Below are 21066 nucleotides of genomic sequence, written 5' to 3'. Positions count from 1 at the left end.
ATTCATGTACTTACTGGGAATTTGATAAATTATATACTGCCTCTAGTTTTAAATAAGTCTAGTTTGTAGTTCAAATTTAATTACAAGCATCCGGTCCTTAATATAAGATCTTGTTGGACTTTTATTTTGGTCTTCAATATCAAACCCCAATCCACTTTGTCTCTCATATTTATTCATTTTTTTCAAGATAGCCCTTCTAATAATGATGGTTTTAGCCAATAAATTTAATTAGTAAGGATATTTTAGGAAAGACAATACCTATTTATTACAAATAACTAATTTAACTTATTTTTTTGATTTATTTAAATTAGTTAACTAACTGTTATACTACCTCCGGTCCTAATTATAAGAGCTAGTTAATTAATGTAAAGAGATTAAGAAGTAAGTTGAGTTAGTTATTTGTCCTAAATAGGTGTTGTCTTTCCTAAAATATCTTTATTAATTAAGTGTATTGACTAAATTATCATTGTTAGAAGGGCTACTTTGAAAAAAAAAAGAAGTAGAAATATAAGAGATAAAGTGAATTGATCTTATATTTAAAACTAAAATAAAAGTCAAATAAATTTTATATTAACGAGCGGAAGTAGTATTTAGTTATATTTAGGACCAGAAGCACTATTATGGAATGTCGAGACAATCTAAAGTCCGTCTTTATAAAGCCTGCCTTTGCTCTATACGGACTCTGGGCTTGGCGTTGATAGAAAATGTGAACTTCTATCCAAAACTTTAAGAGTAAAAATTACGGCAACGTTGAAAAAAAGAATACAAATTATTCGGAAGCAAAATAAGAATAAAGAAGCCCTAGACCAACATTAAATAAGGATACGAAGACATAGACTATTTGAAAATATATTAATTAATTTTTTTAAAAAAACCAACTGGAAAATTTGACTTATTTAATAGTTTAAAGAAACGATTGAGGTAGTCTTCTAAAAAAAGGCTGGTAAAAAAAAAAAGTCTTCTAAAAAAATAATAGTATTATTTCCTCTTGTTTTTAATATAAGATCTTATTTAATTTTTATTTTGGTTCTAAATATAACACTCTAATTTATTTTGTCTCTCATATTTATTTTTTTTAAGATAGTCTTTCTAATAATAGTAGTTCTAACTAATAAACTTAATTAGTAAAAATATTTTTAAAAAATATTTATTTATTATAAATAACTAATTTAATTGATTTTTTTAATCTATTTAAATTAGCCTATTACTATTTCTACGAGTGGGGACGGTATAAAAAGGCCTTGAGGGTCGAACTTAGTAACATGAGCTTTTCTCTCGACTCATTCGGTTAACTCGAATTCCGGCCAGTCCCACAGGAATTACCGTTTTAATCTAAATGATCGGGTACGGGACGGTGCATCAAGGATAATGCAGTACCGCGCGCTAATCGACGACGAAGAGAATAGGGATAGATATCTTGCAGTGTCCACGGGGGACCATATGTACCTCGCATGCCGTTCTTTTTTGTCGACCATATAAACTCCTCTCCTTTTTTCCTTTGGACGAAAAAAGACCGGTCTTTCTTCCGCCTCCGTTTTATACTCATCATTTCTTGAAAATTTTCTGTGAATTAGTTATCAGAGACTGCTAAGGCTTCGGGTAAGTTTGTTTCTTTTGAATTCACGGTTGTTGTTTTTTTTTTGGTGGTCTGTTCTGTGGATTGTTAGTACAAGCTGCTTCTATTAGGAATTAGGATTCGGGGTTTGGCTCAGGTGATGAACCGCCCGTCGTTTCTTGAAATTTGGGGTTGGTGTTCGGAGGCACGGAGTGCTTCTTATGAAGTCCCTTTGAAGAGTTTGAGTTTTACTAAAGATGTTAATATTATTATTCAATTGTTTATTTTCCGTGGAAATTTGTCAATGCTATAAATTTTCTATCCATGCTCAATCCACTTATTGGAGCTCATCTTCAATGCTTCGAAATTAGAACTGTTGGTAGAAAGCAGGTACAGTTGTGTGCCTCTTTTATATTTAATTCCTTTAAGGCAAGAATCTTTCGTCAAGATAGTTATTTATGTACTTTGATATGATTAGGGAATGATGGAGATTATGCCATTATTGATCACTACACACTACTGTTAAAGAATGAATAGTGGTGGTCTTACTATATCTAATATGTCGCTTATTTTAATGTTTCCTTTTTCCTTATTACTCTTGTTGATATGAATTTGATTTCCTTAATTGAACATCTGCAGGTTATTAAAGTTTCGATTTCTTTATAAGCTGTAATTAGGAGGAATATACGTCTATAAGTATCGGAAGAAAGTATTTTATTTGTTTTAGTCTCCTAGTATGACATTCTAATTTCAATTTTGTATTTGCTACGGCTCTTTCTCCCTAAGTATTTCAATTCAATGCATTATGATATTGGAACTCTAGAGTGTTGCTGGCTAACACATCCTCTTAACAGATCACTGCAGCCAACTATTCAGAAATCATGTCTAGGCTTTTGGCTCAATCAATTGATGTCCCACGTTTAGTGGCTGGGCAAAGGAATGTTCAGCATAAGGGGTCTAAAAAATCAAGAAGATCAGTGAAAATGATGTGTACTTTACGGGCATCTGGAGTAGGAATGATTGGTTTCTCAGGATTACGAACCATTAATCCCTTGGACACAATGTTAAGATCTGAACAAGATTTTTATTCTAAGGTGTCAATTGCAACATCTTTTAGACGAGGAAGGGCCAGCAGATGTGTACCTAAAGCCATGTTTGAGCGTTTCACAGAGAAGGCAATCAAAGTGATTATGCTTGCACAGGAGGAAGCTAGACGTCTTGGTCACAATTTTGTTGGAACAGAGCAGATTCTATTGGGTCTCATTGGCGAAGGCACTGGTATTGCTGCTAAGGTTCTGAAGTCTATGGGGATCAACCTTAAAGATGCACGTGTGGAAGTGGAGAAGATAATTGGAAGGGGTAGTGGATTTGTTGCTGTTGAAATTCCATTCACACCTCGAGCAAAGCGGGTATTGGAACTCTCACTTGAAGAAGCCCGCCAACTTGGTAATTTGTTAGTACATTCATCTATTTCTTATGTGATCAAATTAGTAAGCTCATAAAATCTTCACCATTTTTTTTTCCTTCTGCTTGTCTTCCTGTTCTGTACCAATTTTTTTGAAAACTCGCTTGCATAGGGTACTTGCATTTGGATTTTTTTTTTTTTTTGACCGGAAGCATTTGGATTATATTAGATCTTGTATTTTAGTTATTTTGCACAACTCGAGGAGGTCCGCTAAGTGCCCATTATTAGAGGATGAGATATCTTATTAGTGCTTGCAAGACTGAAATGGAGAGAAATGATGAACAAAAACTGAGTAGTTAGCATTAGAAAGCTTCCAACTTCCAAGTTTAAACTTATACATGCAATAGGAACCCTTCCATTGGGCCCTAGTGGATGATTAACCCCTGCATACACGGTAAATCACCTTCATCTGATTCCCTTTTCCTTCCAAAATTTTAAGCGAAACATTTAAGTGAGTTGGAGCTTTTGTGTTCCCATGAGCGATGAAGATCCTCTTTGGTGTTTCTATATTTTGTCGTAGCTTGCTGTGACATTTAATCCTTACTTGATGAGAATTTCAGGACACAACTATATTGGATCTGAGCATTTGCTTCTGGGTCTCCTTCGTGAGGGCGAAGGTGTTGCAGCACGTGTTCTTGAAAACCTGGGTGCTGATCCAACTAATATTCGCACACAGGCTAGTTTCCTTTCATCCTTTTTGTTTTTGATCTGTTGATAATCTTAACTTCCATGTTAGTTAATATATTTTTTTATGGGCACAGGTTATTCGCATGATTGGTGAGAGTGCTGACAGTGTCACTGCTACTGTGGGCGCAGGAAGCAGTGGCAATAAAATGCCAACTTTGGAGGAATATGGTACCAATTTGACCAAGCTAGCTGAAGAGGTAATTGAAAGTCTGTATTTATTGATGATTGATGATATGATGCATCAATGTATACATAGACTTATTATATCTATTCTTCCCTCCTTTGCAGGGAAAATTGGACCCTGTTGTTGGAAGGCAGCCGCAAATTGAACGTGTCACTCAAATTTTAGGGCGCCGCACTAAAAATAATCCTTGTTTAATTGGAGAACCTGGTGTTGGGAAGACAGCAATTGCTGAGGGTCTTGCTCAGAGAATTGCAAATGGTGATGTACCTGAAACCATAGAGGGAAAGAAGGTCAGATAATAGTTTCATCTGTGTCAACGATTAATTATAGTTCTTAGGTTCACTGTAAATTTAAGGTAGTGTTCCCTTCTCCCTTTTTTGGTACCGCTAAATACAATCAACTTACTGATTGACTGCCAACTTGTTTTGAAATATTGTCTCATTTCCTGTATTTTTCTGCTTGAGAGTTTTCATGTTGGGAAACAAGGAATGTATTGCACCAAAACACCAAGGTTTTTGGGTGTGTATTTGGGTCCAATGTCTTTATAGTTTTTAACAGTCAGCTGATTCTGACATAAGTTTTACATTCATAAAACACGTTAAACATATTTTTCTGGAGTTTGGAACCTGACTCATGTGAAAGATTTTGCTTCTTAATCTCATTTGACATATGACTGTCTGATTCAAACATGCCACCTCTAGTCGCCTCTGTTAAATCAACAGAAGTGCTAAGGCAGTTTCTCTGTCCTTGTTATTTAATCAATGATGCTGCTGTAAAACAGGCATGGTTGAGATCTATCCTAGTTTCTAGATAAAAGTGATTATGTCTGTTCCTTTAATAAGCAGTTGGTTATATTTTGGTGCCTCTCCTATTGTTTTCTAATAGATTACTTTCTTTTGAATGATTTAGGTTATAACCCTTGATATGGGTCTACTTGTTGCTGGAACTAAATATCGTGGAGAGTTTGAGGAGAGATTAAAGAAGCTAATGGAGGAAATCAAACAAAGTGATGAGATAATACTTTTCATTGATGAAGTGCACACTCTAATTGGAGCTGGAGCTGCTGAAGGAGCAATTGACGCTGCAAATATATTAAAACCAGCTCTTGCAAGAGGTGAACTGCAGGTAATATTCGCTCTTGGGTAGTACCAAATGGGTATAATGTTAAATTTATGGGAATGAAGTCATGAACAGTTATTTTTGCTTCTTTTTGGCTTTTGGCTTTTCATTTTTGGATGACTTTTACCCAAACCTGTCTAAACCTGAAAATATGGGTAGTGTTGCCTATGCATCGTTGGTTATATGTTTTCACTGCCCCAGTGAGTTCATGATTTAAGAAAGGAATGCTTAATCTTTTTTTGTGGTTGCACCATATTAATGTGCTTTGAAGTGAAACCATTATTGAACATCAGAAAAGGCTGCTTTAGGTCAGCTATCAATTGCCAATATAGTTACAATTATTGCTGGCATGTAGCCACCCAAATTAATACTAGTAAGTAATAACCAACATTGAGGTTTGGAATATGAAATTCCAAAACAGTTCTAATCTTAGAATGCCAAATGATGAAGTTAGACTAACTGTTTACGGAGTTCTTGGCAAGCTGTTACTTTGTTGACCACTGATAAGTTGTTAAATATAGCTATTGCTGCTTATATTGAAATTAGATTTAGTAACTATATGCTTAATGATTTGTACAGTGTATAGGAGCCACAACTCTGGATGAATATAGGAAACACATTGAAAAAGATCCAGCATTGGAGAGGCGGTTCCAACCAGTTAAAGTACCGGAACCTACTGTGGATGAGACAATACAAATTCTGAGAGGGCTTAGAGAACGTTATGAGATTCACCACAAACTCCGGTACACTGATGAAGCTCTTGTAGTTGCTGCTCAGCTCTCTCACCAGTATATCAGGTTTGTTGCCATTTATTTTTTTTCTTTCTTTCTTTTTTTTTTTGTTGATGTAGTATATAAGGTTCCGTGTTGAAGCTGGAATGAAGCTGGCGGTGCAATGTGAATTGTCCTCTTTCCTTTGTTAAAATTTTATTTCTAATGTAATTGTGCAATATCTTTTGATTAATTAGATGCTCCATTGTATTTTAACCAAGTGATTCCTGGTTTTTAAATGATTATGTTCCCTGCAGTGATCGATTTTTGCCCGACAAAGCTATAGATTTGGTTGATGAGGCTGGATCCCGAGTTCGACTCCAACACGCACAGGTAGCTTGTGTATTTTTACCCTAGCTGATCTTTTATTGATTAGTTTTGTGCTACTTGAGCTGGGTTTATGTCATTCTAGTTACCTGAAGAAGCTAAAGAGCTGGACAAAGAGGTGAGGCAGATCGTGAAGGAGAAAGAAGAAGCTGTCCGCAACCAAGACTTTGAAAAAGTAATGCCTTTTATTTCAAGACTACTTGTATGTTTTTGGTGAAACTGATGTTTTTAGAGACAGTCTATGGCTTTATTACAAAAGAGAATGATGGGTTTCTTTAAAATTTTGAAGCAACTTGTTTCATTATAACTTAAGAGGATATTATTGACATTTTCATTGTTTTAATGAAGTTATTTTGTCTCCTGTTAATTTGAAATCTTGTTTAGTCAATAATTAATGGATTGCTGACACTTGAAATTCTGAGCAGGCAGGAGAGCTACGAGATAGAGAAATGGATCTTAAGGCACAAATCTCAGCACTTGTAGAGAAAGGCAAGGAGATGAGCAAGGCTGAGAGTGAGGCAGGAGATGTAGGTCCAGTTGTTACTGAAGTTGACATCCAACACATCGTCTCTTCTTGGACTGGTATCCCAGTTGAGAAAGTCTCAACAGATGAATCTGATCGCCTCCTTAAGATGGAGGAGACCCTACACAAAAGGGTTGTTGGTCAGGATGAAGCAGTGAAAGCCATTAGTCGGGCTATACGCCGAGCCCGGGTTGGGTTAAAGAACCCGAATCGTCCCATTGCCAGCTTCATATTTTCTGGTCCAACTGGTGTAGGGAAGTCTGAGTTGGCAAAAGCATTGGCTGCATACTACTTTGGCTCTGAAGAAGCCATGATTCGGCTTGACATGAGTGAATTTATGGAAAGGCACACTGTCTCTAAGCTCATTGGTTCCCCTCCTGGATATGTCGGTTACACTGAAGGTGGCCAGTTGACTGAGGCAGTTCGGCGTCGGCCCTATACTGTAGTCCTCTTTGATGAAATCGAGAAAGCTCATCCTGATGTATTCAACATGATGCTTCAAATTCTTGAAGACGGAAGGCTAACAGACAGCAAGGGCAGAACTGTGGACTTCAAGAATACACTTCTGATAATGACTTCAAACGTAGGAAGCAGTGTGATTGAGAAAGGTGGCCGTCGAATAGGATTCGACCTTGACTATGATGAGAAGGACAGCAGCTATAACCGTATCAAGAGTCTGGTGACTGAGGAATTGAAACAATACTTTAGACCAGAGTTTTTGAATAGGTTAGATGAAATGATTGTTTTCAGGCAACTCACAAAGCTGGAAGTGAAGGAGATTGCTGATATAATGCTGAAGGAAGTCTTTGACAGATTAAAGCCAAAGAAATTGAACTTCAAGTTACCGAAAGGTTTAGGGATAGAGTGGTCGAGGAAGGTTATAATCCCAGTTATGGAGCCAGGCCTTTAAGAAGAGCCATAATGCGACTTTTGGAGGACAGCATGGCTGAGAAGATGCTTGCTAGAGAGATCAAGGAGGGTGATTCTGTTATAGTGGATGTCGATTCTGATGGGAATGTGATTGTGCTGAATGGAAGCAGTGGTGCTCCAGAGACCTTGCCGGAGGCTATCCCTGTATAAAATGGCCATCTTAACAGGTTGCCCTTGTAGAGATGATGCTCGTATTCATGTCTTACTGAAACATTTCTCATGTTTGGTCTTTTTTGAAAGTGAACCAAATCTTTTTACTATTACTGATGGACAGGAAAAAGCCTGTGTTTGTTCTAGCTGGGATAACTTGAACTTGTAGATATGCGTTTGCGATTGTGTAATATTATGAATTATCCCAGCTTTACAGTATGAATGCGGGGTGGTGTCATGACTCATGAGTTGAGATGGCAAGAATACTTGTTAACCCGAACATGCTTGTATGACAAGGAAAAATTCTCTTGACGGGGATACTAAAGTGGTAACATCGCACTATTGTTACTTGGCTATGATTTGTTGTTTTCTTTCAGAGGTTCCTATTTAGCTTTGAAATTTGAGATGAATTCGTGTCTGTAAGGGATAACTTTAAGAATAGATGAGCTTTTATATTCTCCGATCCTTATGATTAAACGCTTCCTCATAATCTTTATATTAAGGTCTTTTTTCTAAAGCATTGGATTTGTTTTGCCTTTTTTTAGGTTTTTGGCCTAAGCTTCTTTGTTTTGATATTTGGTAACTCATTGAACAAAAGAAAAATGACATAAAAAAAAGTTAGATTCAGGCACCTAAAAGTTCAAAATCCTTAAAAAAAAAAAAAGTGTCTGATTTGATATTTTATAAATATAGTTAAATGATTAAAATGTTATTATATTATATTTAAAGTAAAAGCTATTAAATTTGTTATTATTAGTACATTTCTTGTTATTAACTGTTTAATGCTTGTTATTGTCAGTTTACAACTTATTGATAAATAACTTCTCATTGTCAGTACATTTCTTGTTATTTGTTGTTCAACATTTATCATTATCAGTTCACAACTTGTTAATAAACTTTTTTATATAAAGATATTTTTGTCATTTAACTACATTTGTAAAATACTCAATCAGACATCACTTCTTTCCCTGAGATTTTGAAGTCTTGAGTGTCTGAATTGAAATATTACAATTTTAAACTTTTTTTATGTCAATTTCCCTTGAACAAAACATTTCTTTGCCAACAACGCATCAAACAAACCAAACCATATGGACAAGCTAAGCAATCTTTTTTTAAAAAAATAAAATTTCATTACGGATAATTTGAAGTGCCAATTATTTTTAGGAAAAATTGCAAATAAAGACCTTCCAATATATAAAATAGCTATTAGGGACCTTGAATTTGGAAAATAGTTTCAAAGGACCCGGTCCCAAATTGCAAATATGAAATGATGGTGGAATGTCCAAAATACCCTCTGTTTTTTTTCTCTTTCTTCCTCTTCAGATCATCTTCTTCCCGACCTTTCCTCCTCATTTTTCTCTCTCTCTTCGTTCTCTCTTTCCTCTCCAAGTTTCCTTCCCTCTCCTCACTCCTTCCCAAAGTATATGGAACTCAAAATATCCTTCGGTAGTCCTATCTTCATTGTCATCCCCCGTCACTTTCTTCTTATCTTGCTTAGCTGCTCTTTCGTCGACAATGAAGCCTCTTCCATCATTCTCTCTGTTGCTGTAGAAGGAGAGGAGAGTCAGGGAGCTTGAGGGAGAGTGATAGTCATTTGCAATGTTTGTAATGTTTGCTTGCAATGTGTATGATAATTGCTTAGTGCTGAGACATCACCCAACAAATCTGGATTTTTATTCTTCATTTCTATTTTGATTTTCAGCTTGTGTTCATAATTGAAAATAACAAGTTTGATAAGTTGTTGAAAATAAGAAGTTGACAAGTTCTGATACCCACTTCACAACAAGTTCAATAATGCGAATAACAAGTTTAGCAAGGAAAATAACAACTTCTGATAAGCAATTCATAGAAATTCGAGTTTCTGTGTTAAAATGACAGCATTTTCATATTTTTTTAACAGATGACAAGTTCTGATACAAAATTTATGACAAGTTCAATAAGTCAAATAACAAGTTTAATAAGGCGAATGACAACTTCTGATAAGCAATTCATAAAAATTTGAGTTTCTGTGTTAAAATGACAGGTTCCCATTAGGTTTTCATACTTTTTCTGTTAAAATGACTAGATTTCGACATTGATTTATCAAATGACAAGTTCACAATAGAAAATGACAAGTTTCCATAAGATTTTCATACTTTTTTTGCTGGAATTACAGTTTGCACATTTCTGACAGCAACAACTTCTGATAAATACGAAATGACAAGTTCATAATGAAAAATGGCAAGTTAAGTATGGCAAATGACAAGTTCCCATAATGTTTATACATTTTCATACTTTTTCTGGTAGAATTATAATTTGCACATTTCTGACAGCACCCATTTTTTATAAACACGAAATAACAAGTTCATAATGGAAAATGACAAGTTAAGTATGGCAAATGACAAGTTCCCATAATGGTTTCATACTTTTTCTGCTTGGATTACAATTTGCACATTGCTGACAGCAACCATTTTTTTATAAATAGTAAATGACAAGTCCACAATAGCGAATGACAAGTTAAGTATGTAAAATAATAAGTTCCCATAACGTTTCCATACAATTGTAAATTTCTCTGTTAAAATAACAATGTGCAGATTTCTGACAGCAAACACTTTTGATAAACAGTAAATTACAAGTCCATAATAGCGAATGACAAGTTAAGTATGTAAAATGACAAGTTCCCATCACGTTTTCATACAAATGTAAATTTCTCTGCTAAAATAACAATGTGCAGATTTCTGACAGCAACCACTTCTAATTAACATCTTTCATCATCAATTTCACCTCTCATTTCCTCTTAATGTATAAAACTATAGCACCAGAACTCTCATAAGCCCCTCAAGAAGCATGCTCATATCAACACCAGCGGCAAATGCACTACGATGATCATATCCACTCACAAGTGCATCCTCAACCATGAAATCCCAAATGTAAATTGTCATATCATATAAACAAGAAACCATCAAATTCTACATATAAGGCGAGAACTTTATTCATTTAGCACTGTATTTAGGACTCGTTTGTTCCTCACATCCCACACCTTGGTCGATTTATCTACCGAAATACAATCATCATATTTGATTTTCACAATTTAGAGCTTGTTTGCAATTATCAGAAGTGGGTGCTGTCAGAAATGTGCAAATTGTAATTCTAGCAGAAAAAGTATGAAAATATATGAAAACGTTATGGGAACTTGTCATTTCCCATACTTAACTTGTCATTTTTCATTGTGAACTTGTCATTTCATGTTTATCAGAAGTGGTTGCTGTCAAAAATGTATAAACTGTAATTCCAGCAAAAAAAGTATGAAAATCTTATGAAAACTTGTCATTTTCTATTGTGAACCTATCATTTGATAAATCAATGTGGAAATCCAGTCATTTTAACAGAAAAAGTATGAAAACCTAATGGGAACCTGTCATTTTAACATAGAAACTCAAATTTCTATGAATTGCTTATCAGAAGTTGTCATTCATCTTACTGAACTTGTTATGAATTGTGTATCAGAACTTGTCATCTGCTAAAGAAATATGAAAATGCTGTCATTTTAACACAGAAACTCGAATTTCTATGAATTGCTTATCAGAAGTTGTTATTTACCTTGCTAAACTTGTTATTCGCATTACTGAACTTGTCGTGAAGTGGGTATTAGAACTTGTCAACTTCTTATTTTCAACAACTTATCAAACTTGTTATTTTCAATTATGAACACAAGCTGAAAATCAAAATAGAAATGAAGAATAAAAATTCAGATTTGTTGGGCGTTGTCTTAGCACCAAGCAATCATCACACATATTGCAAGCAAACATTACAAGCATTGCAAATGACTATCACTCTCCCTCAAACTCCCCGACTCTCCTCTCCTTCCACAGCAATAGAGAGAATGATGGAAGAGGTTTCATTGTCGACGAAAGAGCAGTTAAGCAAGATAAGAAGAAAGTGACGGGGGATGACAATGAAGATAGGACTACCGAAGGACATTTTGAGTTCCATATACTTTGGGAAGGAAACTTGGAGAGGAAAGAGGGAATGAAGAGAGAGAGGAAAATGAGGAGGAAAGGTCGGGAAGAAGATGATCTGGAGAGGAAGAAAGAGAAAAAAACAGAGGGCATTTTGGACATTCCACCATCATTTCATATTTGTAATTTGGGACCGGGTCCTTTGAAGCTATTTTTCAAATTCAGGGTCCCTAATAGCTATTTTATATATTGGAGGGTTTTTATTTGTAATTTTCCCTTATTTTTAACTAGATTGTTAATTATTCTTCATGGGGATGGTTAACCTTGAGTGCAGGATCACCTTCTAAATGTATTAATGGAACTCATTTACCCTCTAGAATTTATATTTTCAAAGTTTAGCGTATCTATGGAGTATTCTAATAAAATATTCTAATATTAATTTCTTATACAATTGTTATAGACTTGTAGATTTCTTATAGAAATGTATATACTATCTCTCGTCCTTGAAATCAGAAGCTTTTAATTTGTTCCTAAATATAAAATCTCAATTCACTTTGTTTTTCATATTTATCCATTTTTTTTAAAATAATCCTTACAATAGTTGCATATATTAAAAGTTTTATCAAATTAGAAGCTCTACCCAATATACATATTAGCAATGATATTTTAAGAGAGATAATACCTACTTATTATAAATAACTAACTTAACTAATTTTTTTAATTTACTTAAACTAATCAATTAGCTCTTATATAAAAGATTGAAAGTAGTACTTTTTTAATTATTTATTGTTTAGGTTTTTTTCTTTTTAGTTTGACAGTATAAGGTACAAGATTTTTCCAGAAATTTGTTAGAGCTCCATACTAAATTGTAAATAATGTTTTTTTCCCTAGCGTAATATAAAATAATGTGCAATTCAATTATAAATCATTTACTACGATGAAATAATATTTGAAGATTATTTAATAGTAAAATAAGTAGTTCAACAATTAAAAAAAAGATACTTATACAAATAAAATTATATAATAAAAAATTATAAATACTTTTTCAACCATCGTGATAAAACTATAACTTATATAAGCATTTTTAGTTTAAAAAAAACACAAACTAAAGAACTACTAAGAAAAAATAATAATAATTAAATTTGCAAACATTAAACAAAAGTTTCCTACGTATATTACTATATAATAGCATAGTTTTAATATGATTATTCAGGGTAGAAATATTAAAAAAAAAAAAAAAACAGAATCCAAAACAAGCGCAAACCAGGACACATGCATGGCTTCATTATACAATATAAACTGTGTTACATCTGTTCTATAAACATGCACATACTTTCAGTGATGTATGTATAAAATCATATTTGAAGCTGCCTCAACTACTTTCCATGTCCTATCTACTTGCGTCCAGAAGAAGAGAGGGTGGAAAAGGAAACAGATCAAATTTGTAAGACATGAATAAACCTCGTTGACATTTATGCATCAAAATGAATTTGCAATTTGCATTCACTCATCCACTATTGAACTAGGCTGCCTTTGCGTGGGGCTGACACTCCCGCCACGACTAATTTTCAAAGCTGTTAAAGCCTTCTGGATCTCCATCGTCATAGCACTATCCACGCTCCCTGATGATAGTTTTTTATGGGATTTCTGCAGATGCAACTTAAGCGAGCTGCTACTTAGTCCTGCATTTTTTCCACAAATTGGACAAACCTTCATCATCGGTTTCCTTTGCTGCCACTCCATGGAGACCCTTCCATGCAGTTTCTTATCCAATTCCTGTAAGATCTTTGCGAAGCCATCATTGGGTTGTGCTCGACGATGAACTCGTTTCAGAATATTCCATGCTTCTAGTAAAGTGAACTTCCTGCGCCACAATTCACAAAAGCTTATGGTTGCCAATGTTCAAGATACTTTGTAGTGACTCTCAACTATGGAAGAAGAATTTCGCGTTTGCCACATGCTCAATTACAACAAGATAGTTTTCTGGCATCTAAGTCAATTAATTTTAAATTTCCATCTACCAGATGAAATAAAATAAGATAAAAGAAAAAGAGGTAGATTGGTTGTTGATGTATATTAGTAGTATCATTCTCTAATGTACACATGAATATGATTACACGGTTTCCCCCTTTTATATTTTACTTACTTCCTGAGCATTAAGTAAGCAAGGACCAACGTGACGCTTCTGCTTTTCCCTTCGAAGCAATGAACTAAAATTCTCTGGCCTTTCTGTTCAACATGATCAATAAAGTCACAGGCTTCTTCAAATATGCTGCTGATGTTAGAATCTATATCGTCACAAACCTGTTCCAATAATGAAAACAGAGAATAAGATTAACATGAATACCCCCTTGGATCTGACAGCAAGAGTATAGCTGGTATCCTATCCAACACTAAAGTATATTATGCACGAGCACAAGAACGAGTGTATAGCGTAAGATAAAGGAGCACACAGATCACAAGCATAACAAATAACATGTTGAAGCTCGCCCCTAGTAGATAATCTGACTTCTCATAGTTAGCTCATTGGACTCTAATCACTATCATAACTGTAATGCCTTTCACAATAGAACAAAGAGATAGGAATTGGCAACGAAAAGAAAATGCAGAAAGAAATAAAGCTTTCAATGTCACCTGGATCCCATATTTGTCTAAGAAAAGGTTATAGAGTAAGAATATCACATAATGATTGAAAAACTCCAAGAAGTAGTTACACAAGTGGTGAATAAAAATTCCAAGGCTACTATGCAAAATTAATTTGATTCATGCCATGAGGGTGCATGTACGAGCAAACCTTGTTCTCAACACCAGCCAGGAGCAAGGACAAGACAATAACTAAGCTTCTGCAGATAATTGACTAAAATAGTTGAATAAAACAAAAGAAAATTTGACTTACATAGAAATTTTTGTACTTAAATAGATCAGGAAACTGAGAATCAGACTGCCCAATTTCATTGGTGCACAAACACAGAATATGAGTGATTCCCAAGTGTTGCAGTGTGTATACAGATCTTGCAGCCAGTGCCCCACCAATGAATAGACTATTTGTAACAGCAGATGGCTTCTCTGTATTTGCAGCCTCAGAGATTAATGCAATCCTTTCAAGAATGTGCTCAAGTCTGACCTGAAATTTAAACGTATATCCTATGTGAATATGCACGTTCCTCACAACTAGACAAAGTCTTCGGTGTTTTAATTCTGCAAAAGACTATAGTCCAAGATACCTTCAGTTCATATGCATCAACAACACTGTTATTATCGCTGCACTCAAAAAATCCAGTGTTGAAATTGTTGTCCTGGCATAGCTTGATGGCATCACTTTTAAGTGTTTCGTTCCACTGTTCTAATTCTTTATTAGACTCTGCATCAACCTGGATTCATGGTAAGAGAGGAATACAAAAAAGTGTTGCTACATGGCAAAGGCAAAGCTAAGTTTAAAATGTTTCACAATTCTCCTTTGCCAACCACATTGTTGGGGTTTTTCTTAAAACAAAAAATAAGCAGCTTATTTTTCAGAAAAGTATTCATTTTCAGCTTTGGAGGAGAATGATAAATTAATAAACCTACTCTAAAGTAATAGCAGAAGTTTTCTTTTCTTTTCTTTTCTTTTTTTTTTTCGTTTTTCGTTCTGCAGAGGTGCTTCTCCTTTTTAGAATAAGTCAGAAGCAGAAAATTATTGAGATAAATATGCTCACTCAAAATCACTGTTAACATATTTAGCCCCTGCTATTTTTCAGTTGCAGTATCATCTTTTTTCTATTGTGATTAAAATGTTTCATATATTTATTGATGATTTTTTTAAAATTTTAATCAAATTAAAACTTGTTTAGAATTAAACCTAATGAAACAATAGAGCAATATGCCACAGATTGTTTCCTATGAGGCTAACAATTTAGATGATTCTACCAGTGGGACCAAAATCACCAAACGGGTAAACAAAGTTATGTTTCCAGTGAGACTAACCTTTTTTGGCCAAAAAAAAAAAAAAAAGAGACTGACCTTTGCATATTTATGGAAGTCGCGTAGCTTTGCTGTTAAGCGAAGACTACTACGAAGTGGATCCCCACTTCCTTTGTAGAACTTTCCATGCCAACCTTCCCTTGACATAGGAGAAGCAGTATCAGAGTTTTCTTTATTCCCTGACCATGATACCCTTGGAGCGGTTCTCTGTGATTCTGAATCACTATAATCTGGATGGTTTTCGATAACAGATCTGTCCTTGGTTGCTGGAGATGGACAGCTACCGTCTCCAGTATTTAGTGAAGGTGAATCAGGAACCATTGAATCCTCTTTGTCAGACTCCCCTGGTGATGTTTTGCTTATAATGTTCATAAATGACCTTAATAAGCTATCAAGCTTTTGGTGTAGAGTAAGTAGGAATATATGAAATCCCTGAAGATCTCTAAGAGCAGCACGGAAACCGCTACGGAACTCATGAACTACTGATGCTGTCTCACTTGCATATACATCAGTAGTTTTATTAATTTCTTCTAGTGAAGGAGATCCTAATTTTCCTCCAGTGATATCATGTAACAGGTTCGAGCAAAACCCAGAACTATTGATAAGTAACTCAACCAACTTAGGATAATTAGCCTGATCATCTGCACGTTTTCCAGCAGGGGGTCGCCGAGGAACACCAGAATCAATAGCCACAATGTCAGTACATTGTGATTCACCGGAAGTTGGACTTTCAAGGCTAATGTCACTACAACTTGGTGATTCTGAGATATCTGAGGTATCAGAGGCCTGTGAAAGCAATCCAGGATTATTAGGACTCAATCTGATACCTACAGAAGTTGATCTTCTTTCTTTTTGAAGTGCCCTTATCACCCTTGGTCTATATTGATTCATGGCAGAATCAAAGGCCTTTTCAAGAGAGTTAGCGGTTGCAGACATCATCTTTTCAGCCAACAGCAAATTTGCAGAATTCCCACGCCATCTAAGCTGACGGCATGGGAGCCTATCTTCATTTCTGATGACTAGGTCTAGCATCAATACCCTGCCAAGAGCTGCTGCCGTTCTTTCAGCAGATTCCTGAGACTCAAATGCAGTTGAGCTTTCTAACAAAGGTGACCCATGTATATAACTGCAAAAAGATGTTGAATATTTACTTTAACCAATCAAAAGTAATGTCATAAAAAACATAAAAAAGGGAAAAAGAAAGAAGCAGCCATGTACTTGTGAAACAAGGTGTACAGTGTTAATTGCTGTTGTCTTTCCTAGGAAATGGCCACAATGGAATCTGTCTAATTTACTAGCACTCAATGTCAGCACAAAAATGCCCTGGCGAGGATATAGTCTCATTTCTTACTATGTCAACTTTCATTTACACCTTCCCACTAGCAAAAGGACACACGAGTCTTCCATTTAAACATGCACATCCCTTCCATGCCAACAACACCTGGCAAGACATAGTATTTGCGACCATTTTCATGATTTCAAACTGAGAGAGTGGGGAAATTCATCCTGCTTATATGGAACTCGTGCATTATATAACTGACAGAACTAATAACTCGGGTAAAACTTCATAAAAACCTTCCTTGTCCACAGATGAGAGCTAATGATTCAATTCAAATAAAACACAATCATAATTCTCCAAGAATCATTCTTTGGATTTTCGTAAAAATGCTAGAAACCTAAAAGAAATAATTTATCATCCTGAAGAAGCAGACACTGTTATATAGATTATTCAAGCAATATCTAAATTAAAAGGAAAAAAGAATAAACATGAGTTCCGTGAGACACTTTCTTGGCAGAGACAAGGCAGTGGAACTTTATAAGAAGAATACAACAATCAACTCTGAAGAGTTATAGAAGGCATGCTGATTGTCAATAGACAATCTTGTACATGAGCATATCAGCCATATCTGTACCAATTACACCAGAAAAAGGGAAGTGACAAAGCAAGAAAAGATATCCCTTACAACCATCTTATGACACTTTATCACATTAAACCAATATTAGGATCATACCTCATAAAAAAGAGGCACCTACTAAGCTCGAGTGCTTCCAAAAGTTCTAAACAAGTCATTTCACCAATTTCATCTCCTTCAGAAAATGCTCTATTTCTAGCTTTTTCTGCAGCTTCCTTTATTTGAAGCCACTCTGGACTGGTATTGTGAATAACTCTAGCCTGCATTTTCCCAGTAATACAAGAAAATGAATTTGGCAGAACTATAGCCTACTAACCCAAGCTTGCAGATGTAACAGTTATCGTAAATCAAAGTAAAGGCAACACCTGAGGAGTTTGGACTCCCAACCACTTGGCAAATTCATATCCAAGGCGTTCAGATTGTGTCGCCATTCTAGACGATGATATTTTTATTACAGCAGCTTCCTCCTTTGAAGAAGTATCATCACTCCCAAGGCGATTAAAGAAGGCAAAGAAGACAACTCCACCAGAATTTACAGTTACCTATGTGCACACAACTGAGCGGAAATTGAGGCAAGATAATAAAATAAATAAAGTGTACCAAATATTTCTGTTTTTCAAAAATAAAAACTTTATTATAAACAGAAAATACAATAAATGATTAATGATTCATATAATGTGTATAGAATGGACAAGTACCCATTCTGTCAACAAGCTGATAGAAATTAACGAGTCAAGTGCAGACGCCTTAGTGTGTTTGTGGGCATGGTAATCGACAGAATGGAAAGGAAACTTCCTTGTTTGGAAATTTTGAAAATAATGAACCGAAACGGAAAATGAGAAAACAGTTTCCATCCCTTTTCCATCCACAAACTCATTCTTATTCCCTACCAGATTAAGGGGTAAAGGGAGGGAATATGAATTTGAATTATTGATAAACATTATTATCCTTTAAGTTATATATCTATCCCAAGTTCAAATTTTCACTCCAACTATGTTGCATTCTAGAAGTCATTTGCTCTTTGAGTAGGTAACTTCCACCCCATTTCTTCCGACAAATTTGATTATGAATATAGAATAATTATCTACAGGTTTAAAATTTCACTGCCTGGTTTATTACTTATCAGAAAAAGTGATGATTGAAGAAAGCCTCAGAAAAGGAAACACAACGTTAAATTGTATGGACCTGTAACTCAAATAGGTTCATGCATCTTCTTCCGCTAGTAATACAATTACGCCCATAGTAGTACATTAGAGTAAAAGAACTATATTGTAATTGGACATCTATGATCCTTATTCTTGCCTTCACATTTAGTAAATGTGAATCTTCATCTGCTTCTTTATCAAACTTCCAAACAGAGACGATGTAAATTCCTTCCGCTTTGTTTCTTTCAATTCCGTTCTGTTATTTATGAATCTTCCATAAGGATATCAAAGTGCCAAGGCAACATGTAAGGGATGGAAGCTAAACTAGAAACAAAATTCCAAAAGTTCACAGAACTATCAATCCTAAGTTACCTACGTGTATTGCCGTGCTTCAAATCATATATGTGTCACCCTATAACAGTCTCTCAGGGTAAGGTGAAAATAAAACGATCGAAGCAAGTTACAAAGCCAGTGTACATATTCACTCCTCAACCTGGAGAGACTTTACATAAAACATAAGTGTTATATAAATCTATTTTTGCTTGTACACAAGCATAGAAGATACAAACCTCAAGAGCTTTGTTCATTTCATCCTCAGAATGTTCAGTGCTGCTGTTGTGTTCAGTGTGATGCAGTGAAGAGAGCCTCTCCCAAGAAAAAGAACTAGATTCGATGTCCAAGATAGCAGCATTACCAAGTCTTTCCCACAAACTAAGTTCTGTTGTTTGCACAGGAGGTGAAATACTTTTTGGATCGTCCATTGATCCTTCTGAACTGGAAACCAAGAGGAAAAAAAAAAAATCACTATTTTTAGAAGAGGCATGTCACTTCTGATTTTTGAAAAACCAATTGTTAACTAAGGCTTTGATGCTTAAAACCCACCTACACAAGAACAATATAGCATATAGAATATTAGTTGGTTCGTTTGTTTTAAAAAAGACAATATTAAAATTATTAACAGATTCTGAGTCATTGATTAGACATATCTGATTACGGGTTTCAGACGAGATGAAAGAAGAAAGAGAACTTTTAATGCACGAGCTGCTCACGGTATGCCCCTTTAACATCCGCTTTATAAGGCATATCCTTAAGCATCCAATAATTGCATTGTACATAAGTGTGACAGGTTAACTCGACGACAGTAATTGAAGATAAGCAAAAACCTGGCAGAACGTGGGCATGAAATGACTCAAATGGAAAAGAATGAATGGGAAGAGTAACCTAGGCATAGCATCGGGAAGCCTCGTAAGGCGGTGGGGGAAGCCAGAGGGGCGATTTCTGGCAGTGCGTTTACGAACCGATTCGAGCCATTGCGTAAACCTAAACGCAGGCCCTGCCGCGATATCTCCCAACATATACAAGACCTGCGTGCATTGCAGATTTCCCAAAGAAAAAGTAAATCTTCAAGTTTCCAACAGCGTAAACATCTATCGATCTTTGCAATTGCAGTATAGCACAGTGAAAAAAACCTGAATAACCAGTGAAATCGGAAAATCACAAAGTCAGTGAAGTCAGGGGGAAAGAAACAAACCCGGGAAGTAGCAGTGAGAGGCAATGGAGCCTCAGGCTCGTCGGATCCAAATTCCAATTCCCTATCTTCGTCTTTGCTCTGCAATCCCCACATGTAATTATAAACTCAACGTATGATAACACAGCGGATTAGTCCAGGGCGATCAAAATATTATATCAACTCCGAGATCACACTCGGTACAGAAAAAGATCTAAAATAATGGCATGTAAAAGACAGCATGATGGGTGTGATCATTCATTTTTTTGTAATCAGATTGAGGGAAAGAGGAAGAGAAGGATAGAACAGAATAAAATGCAAACCTGGCGTCGAAGAGGGTTGATGATGGCAGCGTCGTGGTTTTGCTCTTTTGCCATATGGAAATAAGAAAAGAAAAACGGAAAAAGAGCGGGCTTTTGTGAGAATTTGAAGTCAAAATCGCACGGAATGGCGGCCAAAGAAGTTTGCTTTTTTCAGGGGATTTGAGAGGAATTTCAGGAGTTTGGAGCCCCGGGGGGGGGGGGAAGAGAAGCCCAGCCTAACTGCCACTGTCCACTTGAGCAGTGTAGGGGAGTATGGTTTACAAAGAAAGAAATGACGTGCTTTTCCAAAAGGTGGCGGAGGCCATGGTGGTGGGTCAGTCTCAGTCAGGGCTTCGGAAAACGAAGCTTTGCTTTCAGCAAATGACGGCTGTCACGATCACGAAATCATATGCACGCGCAGTCTTCAGTCTTGACTGTATTGTATATCTTTGCTCATTAAATATTTAAATGTGTCTGTGTGAAGTACTGCTATTAGTTGGCCTAAATCATTAAAAATTTGTGAGATAAATAAATAATTGTCCTTAGATTGAGATCTCGCAACAGTCTTTCTGGAAATGGACATGTGGGGGG

At 35.6% G+C, this 21066-nt stretch overlaps 2 protein-coding genes across 2 annotated transcripts; one reads left to right on the top strand and one right to left on the bottom strand.

The window, feature by feature from the left end:
* Positions 1-1864: 1864 nt before the first annotated feature.
* LOC114723233 (chaperone protein ClpC, chloroplastic-like) lies at positions 1865-8066 on the top strand. The gene is given in 11 exon segments (XM_028909400.1): positions 1865-1945; positions 2410-3001; positions 3581-3696; positions 3782-3904; positions 3996-4181; positions 4801-5016; positions 5590-5807; positions 6038-6113; positions 6193-6282; positions 6533-7448; positions 7451-8066. Coding segments are annotated over 11 exon segments (2859 nt in total). The 5' UTR covers positions 1865-1879; the 3' UTR covers positions 7711-8066.
* Positions 8067-12903: 4837 nt separating this feature from the next.
* LOC114723235 (dual specificity protein phosphatase PHS1) lies at positions 12904-20679 on the bottom strand. Its single transcript, XM_028909402.1, has 11 exons — positions 20497-20679; positions 20198-20275; positions 19888-20030; positions 19236-19440; positions 17887-18063; positions 17621-17781; positions 15648-16734; positions 14873-15019; positions 14545-14772; positions 13795-13952; positions 12904-13512 (listed from the first exon to the last, which is right to left on the bottom strand). Exons 1-11 carry the CDS (start codon positions 20548-20550, stop codon positions 13152-13154), a joined length of 2799 nt encoding a protein of 932 aa, XP_028765235.1. The 5' UTR covers positions 20551-20679; the 3' UTR covers positions 12904-13151.
* Positions 20680-21066: the final 387 nt, after the last annotated feature.

This window comes from Neltuma alba, unplaced genomic scaffold (assembly GCF_004799145.2).
Source record: "Neltuma alba isolate B1F8T4 unplaced genomic scaffold, ASM479914v2 tig00012126_pilon, whole genome shotgun sequence".
NCBI classification, from domain to species: domain Eukaryota; kingdom Viridiplantae; phylum Streptophyta; class Magnoliopsida; order Fabales; family Fabaceae; genus Neltuma; species Neltuma alba.
The sequence above is the reverse complement of the archived record's forward strand: the minus strand, read 5'-3'. Positions and strand labels throughout refer to the sequence as shown.